This window comes from Physella acuta, unplaced genomic scaffold (assembly GCF_028476545.2).
Source record: "Physella acuta isolate Inbredline_101_S28 unplaced genomic scaffold, ASM2847654v3 ptg000115l, whole genome shotgun sequence".
NCBI lineage: Eukaryota > Metazoa > Mollusca > Gastropoda > Physidae > Physella > Physella acuta.
Genome location: NW_026731635.1, coordinates 306,324 through 320,737, shown reverse-complemented (window position 1 = coordinate 320,737; position 14,414 = coordinate 306,324). Strand labels below are relative to the sequence as shown.

At 39.5% G+C, this 14,414-nt stretch overlaps 1 protein-coding gene across 1 annotated transcript in view; it reads right to left on the bottom strand.

Annotated features, from left to right (window-relative positions):
* The window catches only part of LOC131934668 (uncharacterized), a 50,219-nt gene that overhangs the window by 23,622 nt on the left and 12,183 nt on the right, over positions 1 to 14,414 (bottom strand). The window contains exons 12-13 of the mRNA XM_059290751.1: positions 14,096 to 14,325; positions 98 to 182 (exon numbers count right to left, since the gene is read on the bottom strand). Coding sequence (XP_059146734.1) covers positions 98 to 182; positions 14,096 to 14,325 — 315 coding nt within the window. The remainder of the gene's footprint in view (positions 1 to 97; positions 183 to 14,095; positions 14,326 to 14,414) is intronic.

Below are 14,414 nucleotides of genomic sequence, written 5' to 3'. Positions count from 1 at the left end.
GAAATGACACCTACATGACAAGTCATCTGAAATGACACCTAAATGACAAGTCATCTAAAATGACACCTTCAATAAGATAAAGTCACAGACTGCTTACCTGTGTTTCCCCACTTTTCATGACGTCATCCACGTGAAAGATGTGTACAACCTTGGTGTGTACTAACACGGTGGGCGTGTCATACCTGTGACACAATGACATAGATGTCACATCAACAGAATTCAATACATACATACCTACAATATAAGTACATAACATTAATAACTATAATATAAATACATGTAACCGCACCGGTTGACACCATTTAGGGGGTGACATTAAGGCAAAAAATAGCAAAATATATACAGAAAAATGATAATTTCACTTAATTAAATGATTAATTAGAGTGAATTAAATAGTCTCTTAAGAGCAAAGTGGACTAATCCCGAAACGGGTGGAGGGGGGGGGGGGAGTGACACCATGACGTAAACTTGCTAATGATAAAGAAAACATGCAACATCCAGCTGAATTTATAACCTAATATAGATTCCAATTGTTAGTATTATCTGAGCACAGTTTAAAGCAATCACCGTGGGGGTGACGGGAGGGTGGGGGAAGTTACATAAACTCAACAATGCAATATATATGCCTGAGGAAAACGGTTTGGTTGAGAATCGTAATAACATATATGTTAATCCATAATATATGTATATATATATATATATATATATATATATATATATATATATATATATATATATATATATATACTAGCTGTATACCCGTGCTCCGCCACGCTATGGATATGGATATTACCTCAGATATGAATATTACCTCAGATATGAATATTACCTCAGATATGAATATTACCTCAGAGTTTACCGCGCTGCGCGCGGGTGCGGATTCCTGCATTGGGTCGATTATTCCTTTAGCGCACCGCTATATATATATATATATATATATATATATATATATATATATATATATATATATATATATATATATATATATATATATATATATATATATTCTTAAAGGGGGGGGTGATGACACTATTAGGTGCCGCACCGGGTGACACCCGACCTCGCTGTAGACCTCCATATTTCTTGGGATAGTTTTTTTAAACTGTTGCAGTGGTAACCATTTTTCTTGTGCTAGTTATCCCAACAGACCCCAGTGGTAGCCCATCTTTCCTGTACATTCCATCTTTCTTGTTGTAGTTTATTGGTCTCTATCTTTCTAGTGTCGTGTCTCCGAGTTGTTCTTGTATTCCAGGTTATGGCCTGTTTGTTTCGCCATGCTAGACATTGCTTTACGTGTGAGGCTTAACATTCGAGTTTTAAGCGTTTCCTATTTGGCTATTTTTGGGAGCTTTATGGATTCACTTTTAGACTATTAAAAAGACGAATACTAATTCATTGAGGTATTTTTGGCGTTTGCCAATCTTCTACCAAACAGTTCATGCATTTTTCTCTCTATACCCAACAGCGTAAGCTTGTGATTGTAGCACAATCATCGATTTGGTATATGAATTTGTTTTTTTACTAAACCAAGTTTAAGGGGAAAAAAAACTTCATTGCAATTTTTGGGTCAGATTTTATTACCCCCCTCCCCACCCCACCCCCACCCCTCACTTTGGGTCTGGTGCTATGTTCGTTCCACCCTCAGGTTTCAGCTTCAATGGTAGATCGATGTAACCAATCACATAGTTTATTTTATTGCGGGCTAATTTTAACTTACCTGTCCTTATGTTTTATGTTGTGTCTACTTCTGTCTTTTGTTTCCAAAAAATGAACGGCCCTTTGCACAATACCTTGATCATATTTTTTTCCCACTGACATAAAAGATGATATCAAGTATTGATCGGTTTCATATTTTTCAGATTAATTACAGACAATATAACAGTTCTACCAAACTAATTGTACCCTGTTGCGTGCAAGGAGCGGGTCTCCCTTTGCAGGTCTCCACTACCTTATTTGTAAGCGGTACTCCTGTCGCCTACAATTCAGGGGAGGTAACGATTAAGGCGGGTAAGACGGGAGACGGGGTGCACAAAGACAATTTACTGTAACAATAGGTGCTAAGGTCACCGCTATACAGATGTAATAATAGACTTAAAAACCGGTGACGTTATAAAACAATGTACGACTAGCCCGTGCAAACGGTGTCAGTGCTGTTCGAACAAGTTGTCTGTGCACGCACAGAATATTTTACAAATAATAAACTCAGAGGCGTAGCGAGGGGGGCGGACCGCACCGGGTGACATCATTTAGGGGGGGGGGTGACACCAAGGCAAAATAGCTGTGTTTGTTGTAGAGCTGTGTTTGTTGTAGAGCTGTGTTTGTTGTAGAGCTGTGTTTGTTGTATGGCTGTGTTTGTTGTAGAGCTGTGTTTGTTGTAGAGCTGTGTTTGTTGTATGGCTGTGTTTGTTGTAGAGCTGTGTTTGTTGTAGAGCTGTGTTTGTTGTAGAGCTGTGTTTGTTGTATGGCTGTGTTTGTTGTAGAGCTGTGTTTGTTGTAGAGCTGTGTTTGTTGTATGGCTGTGTTTGTTGTAGAGCTGTGTTTGTTGTATAGCTGTGTTTGTTGTATAGCTGTGTTTGTTGTATGGCTGTGTTTGTTGTAGAGCTGTGTTTGTTGTATAGCTGTGTTTGTTGTATAGCTGTGTTTGTTGTATAGCTGTGTTTGTTGTATGGCTGTGTTTGTTGTAGAGCTGTGTTTGTTGTATAGCTTTGTTTTTTATATGGCTGTGTTTGTTGTATAGCTGTGTTTGTTGTATAGCTGTGTTTGTTGTAGAGCTGTGTTTGTTGTATAGCTGTGTTTGTTGTATAGCTGTGTTTGTTGTATAGCTGTGTTTGTTGTATAGCTGTGTTTGTTGTATGGCTGTGTTTGTTGTAGAGCTGTGTTTGTTGTAGAGCTGTGTTTGTTGTATAGCTGTGTTTGTTGTATAGCTGTGTTTGTTGTAGAGCTGTGTTTGTTGTATAGCTGTGTTTGTTGTATGGCTGTGTTTGTTGTATAGCTGTGTTTGTTGCATTACATACTTTACAGCAAGTAGAAAAACGACCCAACAAGTAGGTGTAACATAGAGCTGTTTAGGTGTATACAATTGGTGTCATTTGCTGTTCAGCTGTTTTTATGTGTTTACTGATGGTGTCATATGTTCTACATGGTAGTGTCACACGCTGTACTACTTTTTCAAAGCTGTGTAGGATTAAGGTGTAGTTGAGGGTGGGGGGGGGGGGGGTATCTAGGTGTGTACCGAAAGGGCTAGAAAAAACATTAAAATCACATTTAAATTACTGAATCATCAACAGACGAAGTTAAGAAATAGTTAACAAGTTTATAGATTGATTTTAATTACTTTCTATATCGATTTTGCAATAACAAAATAAATATAGTGAAAAGCAAGGGATCCATAAAAAGCGCGTCCCAACTTTCAAATGGTGGTGTGTGTGTGGGGGGGGGGGGGGATATAGAATAGAGGCCAGTTGTATCAATGCAACATTGTGTTAACATACAACTTGTGTTTTGTCTGTCCACTGGTGTGCTAGATACAACAGGTACTTGTTAAAAACCTACGTTTTTCTCCCCATACATACAAGCCATATAGTTACAAGCCTCTTATATAAAAGACATATATACAAGACACATATACAAGCCACATTTTTATACAAGCCACATATACAAGCCACATATATACAAGCCACATATACAAGACACATATACAAGCCACATATATACAAGCCACATATACAAGCCACATATACAAGCCACATATACAAGCCACATATACAAGCCACATATACAAGCCACATATACAAGCCACATATACAAGCCACATATACAAGCCACATATACAAGCCACATATACAAGCCACATATACAAGCCACATATATACAAGCCACATATACAAGCCACATATACAAGCCACATATACAAGCCACATATATACAAGCCACATATACAAGCCACATATACAAGCCACATATACAAGCCACATATATACAAGCCACATATACAAGCCACATATACAAGACACACATATACAAACCACTTATATACAAGCCACATATGTACCAGCCACACATATACAAGACAACATATACAAGACACACATATAAAAGACACATAAACAAGCCACATTTATATACAAGCCGCATATACAAGCCACATATACAAGCCACATATATACAAGCAACACATATAAAAGACACATAAACAAACCACATATATACAAGACACACATATACAAGCCACATATATACAAATCACACATATACCACATAAACAAACCACATACCACATAGCCACATATATACAAGCCACATATACAAGCCACTTATATATAAAGTCACATATATACAAGACACACATATAAAAGACACATAAACATGCCACATATATACAAGCCGCATATATAAAAGACACCTATACAAGCCACATATACAAGCCACATATATACAAGCCAAATATACAAGCCACAAATACAAGCCACATATATACAAGTCACACATATACAGGCCACATATACAAGCCACATATATACAAGACACACATATACAAGCCACATATACACTGAGTATATGCATATTATATAACACATCACTAGATCATCGACCCCATACATTCAGCCATCAAATATGTCCGCCCACACAATATAGACTTTCACTGTACAATCAGCTTGAGCGGTGATAAATGACAAAAAGTACACTGAAACCTAACATTCATGGCGTGTTATAGACACCAGCTAACATTGATGGCGTGTTATAGACACCAGCTAACATTGATGGATGGCGTGTTATAGACACCAGCTAACATTGATGGCGTGTTATAGACACCAGCTAACATTGATGGATGGCGTGTTATAGACACCAGCTAACATTCATGGCGTGTTATAGACACCAGCTAACATTGATGACGTGTTATAGACACCAGCTAACATTGATGGCGTGTTATAGACACCAGCTAACATTGATGGATGGCGTGTTAAAGACACCAGCTAACATTCATGGCGTGTTATAGACACCAGCTAACATTGATGACGTGTTATAGACACCATCTAACATTGATGGCGTGCTATAGACACCAGCTAACATTGATGGCGTGTTATAGACACCAGCTAACATTCATGGCGTGTTATAGACACCAGCTAACATTGATGGCGTGTTATAGACACCAGCTAACATTCATGGCGTGTTATAGACACCAGCTAACATTGATGGCGTGTTATAGACACCAGCTAACATTCATGGCGTGTTATAGACACCAGCTAACATTGATGGCGTGTTATAGACACCAGCTAACATTCATGGCGTGTTATAGACACCAGCTAACATTGATGGCGTGTTTTAGACACCAGCTAACATTGATGGCGTGTTATAGACGCCAGCTAACATTGATGGCGTGTTATAGTTATAGACACCAGCTAACATTGATGGCGTGTTATAGACACCAGCTAACATTGATGGCGTGTTATAAACGCCAGCTAACATTGATCATGATGGCGTGTTATAGACACCAGCTAACATTGATGGCGTGTTATAGACGCCAGCTAACATTGATGGCGTGTTATAGTTATAGACACCAGCTAACATTGATGGCGTGTTATAGACACCAGCTAACATTGATGGCGTGTTATAAACGCCAGCTAACATTGATCATGATGGCGTGTTATAGACACCAGCTAACATTGATGGCGTGTTATAGACACCAGCTAACATTGATGGCGTGTTATAGACACCAGCTAACATTGATGGATGGCGTGTTATAGACACCAGCTAACATTGATGGCGTGTTATAGACACCAGCTAACATTGATGGCGTGTTATAGACACCAGCTAACATTGATGGCGTGTTATAGACGCCAGCTAACATTGATGGCGTGTTATAGTTATAGACACCAGCTAACATTGATGGCGTGTTATAGACACCAGCTAACATTGATGGATGGCGTGTTATAGACACCAGCTAACATTGATGGCGTGTTATAGACACCAGCTAACATTGATGACGTGTTATAGACACCATCTAACATTGATGGCGTGCTATAGACACCAGCTAACATTCATGGCGTGTTATAGACACCAGCTAACATTGATGGCGTGTTATAGACACCAGCTAACATTCATGGCGTGTTATAGACACCAGCTAACATTGATGGCGTGTTATAGACACCAGCTAACATTCATGGCGTGTTATAGACACCAGCTAACATTCATGGCGTGTTATAGACACCAGCTAACATTCATGGCGTGTTATAGACACCAGCTAACATTGATGGCGTGTTATAGACACCAGCTAACATTCATGGCGTGTTATAGACACCAGCTAACATTGATGGCGTGTTATAGACACCAGCTAACATTCATGGCGTGTTATAGACACCAGCTAACATTGATGGCGTGTTATAGACACCAGCTAACATTCATGGCGTGTTATAGACACCAGCTAACATTCATGGCGTGTTATAGACACCAGCTAACATTGATGGCGTGTTATAGACACCAGCTAAAATTGATGGCGTGTTATAGACACCAGCTAACATTGATGGCGTGTTATAGACACCAGCTATCATTGATGATGTGTTATAGACACCAGCTAACATTGATGGCGTGTTATAGACACCAGCTAACATTGATGGCGTGTTATAGACACCAGCTAACATTGATGGCGTGTTATAGACACCAGCTAACATTGATGGCGTGTTATAGACACCAGCTAACATTGATGGCGTGTTATAGTTATAGACACCAGCTAACATTGATGGCGTGTTATAGACACCAGCTAACATTGATGGCGTGTTATAGACACCAGCTAACATTGATGGCGTGTTATAGTTATAGACACCAGCTAACATTGATGGCGTGTTATAGACGCCAGCTAAAATTGATGGCGTGTTATAGTTATAGACACCAGCTAACATTGATGGCGTGTTATAGTTATAGACGCCAGCTAACATTGATGGCGTGTTATAGACACCAGCTAACATTGATGGCGTGTTATAGACACCAGCTAACATTGATGGCGTGTTATAGACACCAGCTAACATTGATGGCGTGTTATAGACGCCAGCTAACATTGATGGCGTGTTATAGACACCAACTAACATTGATGGCGTGTTATAGACACCAGCTAACATTGATGGCGTGTTATAGACACCAGCTAACATTGATGGCGTGTTATAGACACCAGCTAACATTGATGATGTGTATAGACGCCAGCTAACATTCATGGCGTGTTATAGACACCAGCTAACATTGATGGCGTGTTATAGTTATAGACACCAGCTAACATTGATGGCGTGTTATAGACACCAGCTTACATTGATGGCGTGTTATAGACACCAGCTAACATTGATGGCGTGTTATAGACACCATCTAACATTGATGACGTGTTATAGACACCATCTAACATTGATGGCGTGTTATAGACACCAGCTAACATTGATGGCGTGTTATAGACACCAGCTAAAATTGACGGCGTGTTATAGACAACAGCTAACATTGATGGCGTGTTATAGACACCAGCTATCATTGATGGCGTGTTATAGACACCAGCTAATATTGGTGGCGTGTTATAGACACCAGCTATAATTGATGGCGTGTTATAGTTATAGACGCCAGCTAACATTGATGGCGTGTTATAGACACCAGCTAACATTGATGGCGTGTTATAGACACCAGCTAACATTGATGGCGTGTTATAGACACCAGCTAACATTGATGGCGTGTTATAGACAACAGCTAACATTGATGGCGTGTTATAGACACCAGCTATCATTGATGGCGTGTTATAGACACCAGCTAACATTGATGGATGGCGTGTTATAGACACCAGCTAACATTGATGGCGTGTTATAGTTATAGACGCCAGCTAACATTGATGGCGTGTTATAGACGCCAGCTAACATTGATGGCGTGTTATAGACACCAGCTAACATTGATGGCGTGTTATAGACACCAGCTAACATTGATGGCGTGTTATAGACGCCAGCTAACATTGATGGCGTGTTATAGACACCAGCTAACATTGATGGCGTGTTATAGTTATAGACGCCAGCTAACATTGATGGCGTGTTATAGACACCAGCTAACATTGATGGCGTGTTATAGACACCAGCTAACATTGATGGCGTGTTATAGTTATAGACACCAGCTAACATTGATGGCGTGTTATAGACACCAGCTAACATTGATGGCGTGTTATAGACGCCAGCTAACATTGATGGCGTGTTATAGTTATAGACACCAGCTAACATTGATGGCGTGTTATAGACACCAGCTAACATTGATGGCGTGTTATAGACACCAGCTAACATTGATGGCGTGTTATAGACGCCAGCTAACATTGATGGCGTGTTATAGTTATAGACACCAGCTAACATTGATGGCGTGTTATAGACACCAGCTAACATTGATGGCGTGTTATAGACACCAGCTAACATTGATGGCGTGTTATAGACACCAGCTAACATTGATGGCGTGTTATAGTTATAGACGCCAGCTAACATTGATGGCGTGTTATAGACGCCAGCTAACATTGATGGCGTGTTATAGACACCAGCTAACATTGATGGCATGTTATAGACACCAGCTAACATTGATGGCGTGTTATAGACAACAGCTAACATTGATGGCGTGTTATAGACAACAGCTAACATTGATGGCGTGTTATAGACACCAGCTAACATTGATGGCGTGTTATAGACACCAGCTAACATTGATGGCGTGTTATAGACACCAGCTTACATTGATGGCGTGTTATAGACACTAGCTAACATTGATGGCGTGTTATAGACACCAGCTAACATTGATGGCGTGTTATAGTTATAGACACCAGCTAACATTGATGGCGTGTTATAGACGCCAGCTAACATTCATGGCGTGTTATAGACACAAGCTAACATTGATGGCGTGTTATAGACACCAGCTAACATTGATGGCGTGTTATAGTTATAGACACAAGCTAACATTGATGGCGTGTTATAGACACCAGCTAACATTGATGGCGTGTTATAGTTATAGACACAAGCTAACATTGATGGCGTGTTATAGACACCAGCTATCATTGATGGCGTGTTATAGACACCAGCTAACATTGATGGCGTGTTATAGACGCCAGCTAACATTGATGGCGTGTTATAGTTATAGACACAAGCTAACATTGATGGTGTGTTATAGACACCAGCTAACATTGATGGCGTGTTATAGTTATAGACACAAGCTAACATTGATGGCGTGTTATAGACACCAGCTATCATTGATGGCGTGTTATAGTTATAGACACCAGCTAACATTGATGGCGTGTTATAGACACCAGCTAACATTGATGACGTGTTATAGACACCAGCTAACATTGATGGCGTGTTATAGACACCAGCTTACATTGATGGCGTGTTATAGACAACAGCTTACATTGATGGCGTGTTATAGACACCAGCTAACATTGATGGCGTGTTATAGACACCAGCTAACATTGATGGCGTGTTATAGACGCCAGCTAACATTGATGGCGTGTTATAGACGCCAACTAACATTGATGGCGTGTTATAGACGCCAGCTAACATTGATGGCGTGTTATAGACGACAGGTGGTAGGATCCAATATGAACACCAGACGGCACACTACAAGGTCATCCGTTACAAGAAACGAGAGTAGAAACTGAGTTCACGTGTGACTGGTGTGTTGATGAGTTAAAAGAAACGTGTTGGCTTCAGATGTTTTTATTTGGCTGTTGTGTTGATGAGGGCTGAGTTCAAACGTGTTGGCTTCAGATGTTTTTATTTGTAGGCGAGTAAAAGGATTTCTCCCTCGTATGAATGTATTGTACGATTGAATAAAAACAGAAGCATTTATAATTATATGTGGGACAGAAACAGTGTTTTTTCCAGACTATTTTCTCGGGGGGGGGGGGGGGGCACTTGAAATGTTCGGGGGGGGCGGACTAAGATTTCCGAGGGGGGGGGGACGGATGGTCAATGTTAAAAGTATATATTTTCTATATAAATTCCATTTCGTTCGAGGGGGGGGGGGGGGGTCGGTAGACTTCCTTGTGGGGGGGGGGGGGGGGCGAAGAGATGCCTGAAAGTAACTTTGGACAGAAACTTGATTTTACTTAGACGATAATAAATAAAAACTAACAAAGTTCATTTAATTAAAAAATTTAAAAAAAAAACTTTTACCTTAGCACAAAGTAAACTACACATAGTGTCGTCACTAGGCAGGACATTATTAAATATTTTCTTAAACACACATTCCTGGTCAGCATGAATAGTCTACCGAAACATTTCACACTTTGTAACTTTGAGCAAAAGATTATCGTCATTTTTATGGCTTCTATTCCGAAAAACTAAAAAAATATTATCTTTTTTTTTAAGAGGTCTGTCGTGGATCAGAAATAAACAGTTAGTGACAAAGATTAATCCCCGTTTGGCGACATTTCTGATAGCGAGCTAGAGATAGAGAGCGAGCGAGTGAGAGAGAGAGGGGGGGGGATCATCTAGTTCTGCCTAACGCAGACGGCAAGTACAGGTAGGCTAAGTTAGACCGCGAAAGATACAGGATCAACCATAACCGTCGCCCGCCTGTTTTAGCCTATTGAAAACGTTTGCGAATTTCTCCACCATAATTTGAATTAATTTCATATCGTAACAGGTCATCACGATAAGCCAAATTCAACCCACCCCCACTCCCCACCCCCTCCAAAATTACGTCATAATTTTTCAACCATCCCTAAAATATTGTAAATGTAAATAATTTTTCAATTTCCTCCGAAAAAAAAATAGTTACGGGTTAGCTGCACTGGGTCTGGGCAGAGGAGTAGCGAGGGGGGGGGGGGGCGGAGGTGCGGACCGCACCGGGTGACACCATTTAGGGGGGGGGTGACACCAAGGCAAAAAATAGCAAAACGTATAGAAAAAACTTGAGGGGGGTGCGAATCGAAAACTTGAGGGGTGGAGGGTGCAAATCGGAAGGGTCGCTACGGCTCTGGGGGGTGACACCATTAAGTACCGCACCGGGTGACACCCGACCTCGCTACGCCACTGGGTCTGGGTATAACCTGTAACTAACTTGTAACACGCACTCATTCAAGAGATCGGTCAGGTTCAGTCGATATACTTGTCTATATATGAATAATACATAATTGTTAACAGCAGTCTTTACAAATAAATCGATTTGCCAATGGGAAAGCGGTGGTGGGGTATAATTATAATTTGGCACTCAGAACATAAAACATTTATCTAAATATTGATTGTGTTATAAATGCTTTTTTTTAAAATTGGGCTTCAAATCAGCCGTAAAAAAAAGTAATTTTAAGCCTCAAAATGATTCAGAAATTTTTAAAAAAAATTAGAATCGATGTTATAGAAGTTGAAAATCTAGAGAATTTGAAAATAAAAGTTTTGAGTTTAGGCTGCATTTTTATTTATTTTCATCAAGTCTAAGTTATAAACTGATTATCGAAGTTTCACTTTCGTAAGACAAACTTTGATTGGCTGTAAGGAACTCCGTGAACGATATTCTGAAAATCCCACTTAATTAAAAAAAATGTTTAGTAATTTGTACTCAAAACTTTGTCGATACATTTTTTAAACAAAACAAATTTCAAAATCACCAGACTTATTTCAGTCATGATTGTTGTCATTTTGTGTGATAAAATATAAACGACCAACTTGATTTTTGCCTTGTTAAAAATTATGTTCACTCAACGAGAATACTAAAACATCAAATACATCCAATCTTAAGTAAACTTAAGTCGGTCAAACAGGTTTTTATAATTATATTTATTTTAAAATCGCACCAGATTTTTAAAATATTGTAAAACCATTTCGAGACTTCCACGGCCGTCTACCTTGTTGTATTTTCTACTTTGTATTACTTTGTGGTAACTCGTCATACGAATGTCCTGACATACGAGATGTTTGAGTTACGAACTGTCGAGCGAACTAAAATTTGCTTTGACATACGAGCAAAATTTGAGATACGAGTAACCTGATTTAAAAGTTCGTGGAAAAGAAATACCCCAATAGGATGCAACTGATAGTGCATCGGAGCTATTTTAATGACACTTACCTAAGTCATTGACGAAATATTCTGAAAGGGGGGGGGGACAAACCTCTTTGGACAGGTGTGTTTTAACGACAAGCGTGGAAAAGTGGGGAAAGTGCTGAAAGCGTAACGAGAAATGCAACGGCCAGCGAAGAGCAATGGTGAAAAATAAGCGAAACTAGCAGTTCAATTATATACGGTGAAGTATGCTTACGTTTAGGGATAAAGTTTAGCGTAAAGAGTGTAAATGGTAAAAGACCAAACGAGCTTTGTATTAACAGTGTAGAGAGTTAGGGACAATTTATTGACAGTATGCGTTAAATTCAGGTACAGGTTCCTGTTCAGGTTCAGTCTCAGGATGAGGATAAAGATGAGGATGAAGATTTGGATTAGGATCACAATAATGATTACAATTAAAATTAGGATTAGGGTTAAGATTAGGGCTAGGGGTAGTCTAAGAAAATAGTATTAATGATTCTAAGCAGAGAAAATATTAAGATTTTTCAATGATTAATGACATAGCCATCTTGTGTAGCATCTACACGTTATGTAGACATTTTCTTTACCTCAGACACTTTTTTTATGTTAGAGGTAAGAAAAAACGCGCTTATGTAATGTGCCTTTGAAAGCTTATTTCCATAAATACCCCCCCCCCCCCATCATCGCATACCTCTGCCAACTTTGTTTACAGCCAAAGCCTCCGCCAAGACAAAGTACAGCTTCTGTCTACTAAGACAGACGAAGACTGCTTTTGACTGCCTTTGACTTGATGCCATCAATATAATTCTCTTCACGGGGACCATGCGAGACACCACGTATACGCAAGCCGTTACTCCCCCGCTCTCCAGGCATATCGCTACCACCCCCACCATTCTGGTGAGCTAAGATTCATCTCGAATGTACATTTGTAGCGCCGGGTCGAATTAGTAACAACTATTAGAGGCAGATAATTTAGCTTTTAAACGATTTGAAACTAAGGAGATGTAACAAGATTTGCTTGATCTTTTCATTGTTGTCCGTAAACTGTCGTCACGGACAGCTGCTTTCACGGTGGCGGGGTGGGGGGGGGGGGGGGGGGGGGTAATTGAAGGCCTCACTATTTATGAAGTACTGAAAAGTAGAAAATAAAAGAACTAAATAGCGCCGCAAGTCAGCTCGTATTCTGTATAGCTCCAACGATACGATAGAAAAGCATGAGACAAAAAAAATTCGGTCATGTTGTAAACCATCCGCGCCTGTAGGTCATGTTGATTTGACGCTTGGAAATGGAGTTGAGTTCTGGATACAAATGACATCATAAATCTAAAACTTAAGGAAACAGAAATAATGCAGTTTAAATATCACAAGTAATGATCAGAGTCAGCCGCGAATATATATATATATATATATATATATATATATATATATATATATATATATATATATATATATATATATATATAATATATGATGTTTTTATATATAATTTTCTTAGGTGTATCACTATAACAGAGAAGTATTAAGCAGGTGTGTGTGTGGGGGGGGGGGGCAAAACGATCGAAGGGACTTATATGGCAAGCAAACACTTGAATATAATTACATACTTACAACCATCACACAGCCCTTACTGTTCTGCTATCGTAAACTCAAGACTAAACACATGCTATCAATTTGGTACCTCTAAGACATCTTGAACAAATTACACGATACAAACTTTCTTGCTGGGGCTGCCGGGACGTGTTCCTATCGCCTAATTGGCTCCATTTTTATTTCAGAGTTGTCTTCCCTAGATGAGTTGCTGTCCCCAGCTAACGAACTCATCTTCCCCGGAAGTACGAGTTTTGGAGCTTCAGGTGAGCTCTGCTTTAATCTTTAGCCCTTAACGTAACAAATGTGGGAAACCTTTTTTTTTGACTAGCTTATTATTCGAAAAACTTCAAAAGATACGACATTTATGTCTCAACTATCCTTTACAAAATTTGTTTTGTTAAACATTTATGATCGCTTGGAAACTTAACGACAACATCAACAACTCAACACAAGTAACACCAACTTTAAAATGTTTATAAAAATTTTTATTCAATAAAAGAACTACTGCTGCCACCTATCACAGATTAACCCCAGCAGCACTTTGGCTAGTTCCAGCCTGACTGGGATAGTCGGGTGCGTGTCTTGATTCTGACAGGCGATGCTCATGTCTGATACAGGTAGATAGATCACGTGATCCTGCAGGTCTTTAAAAACATCCCTCTGGATTTCTATCATGAAAGGTCGGACAACATCGGCAAAGCTGTAGGCACTCTTTCTATTTGCAACATGAGGACCCTTGGGAAATAACAGATTTAAAAAATACAACTAAAACTATTTATACAATGTTGTTTGCTTTTTGACATGCTATTTTAAAAGTCACAAAG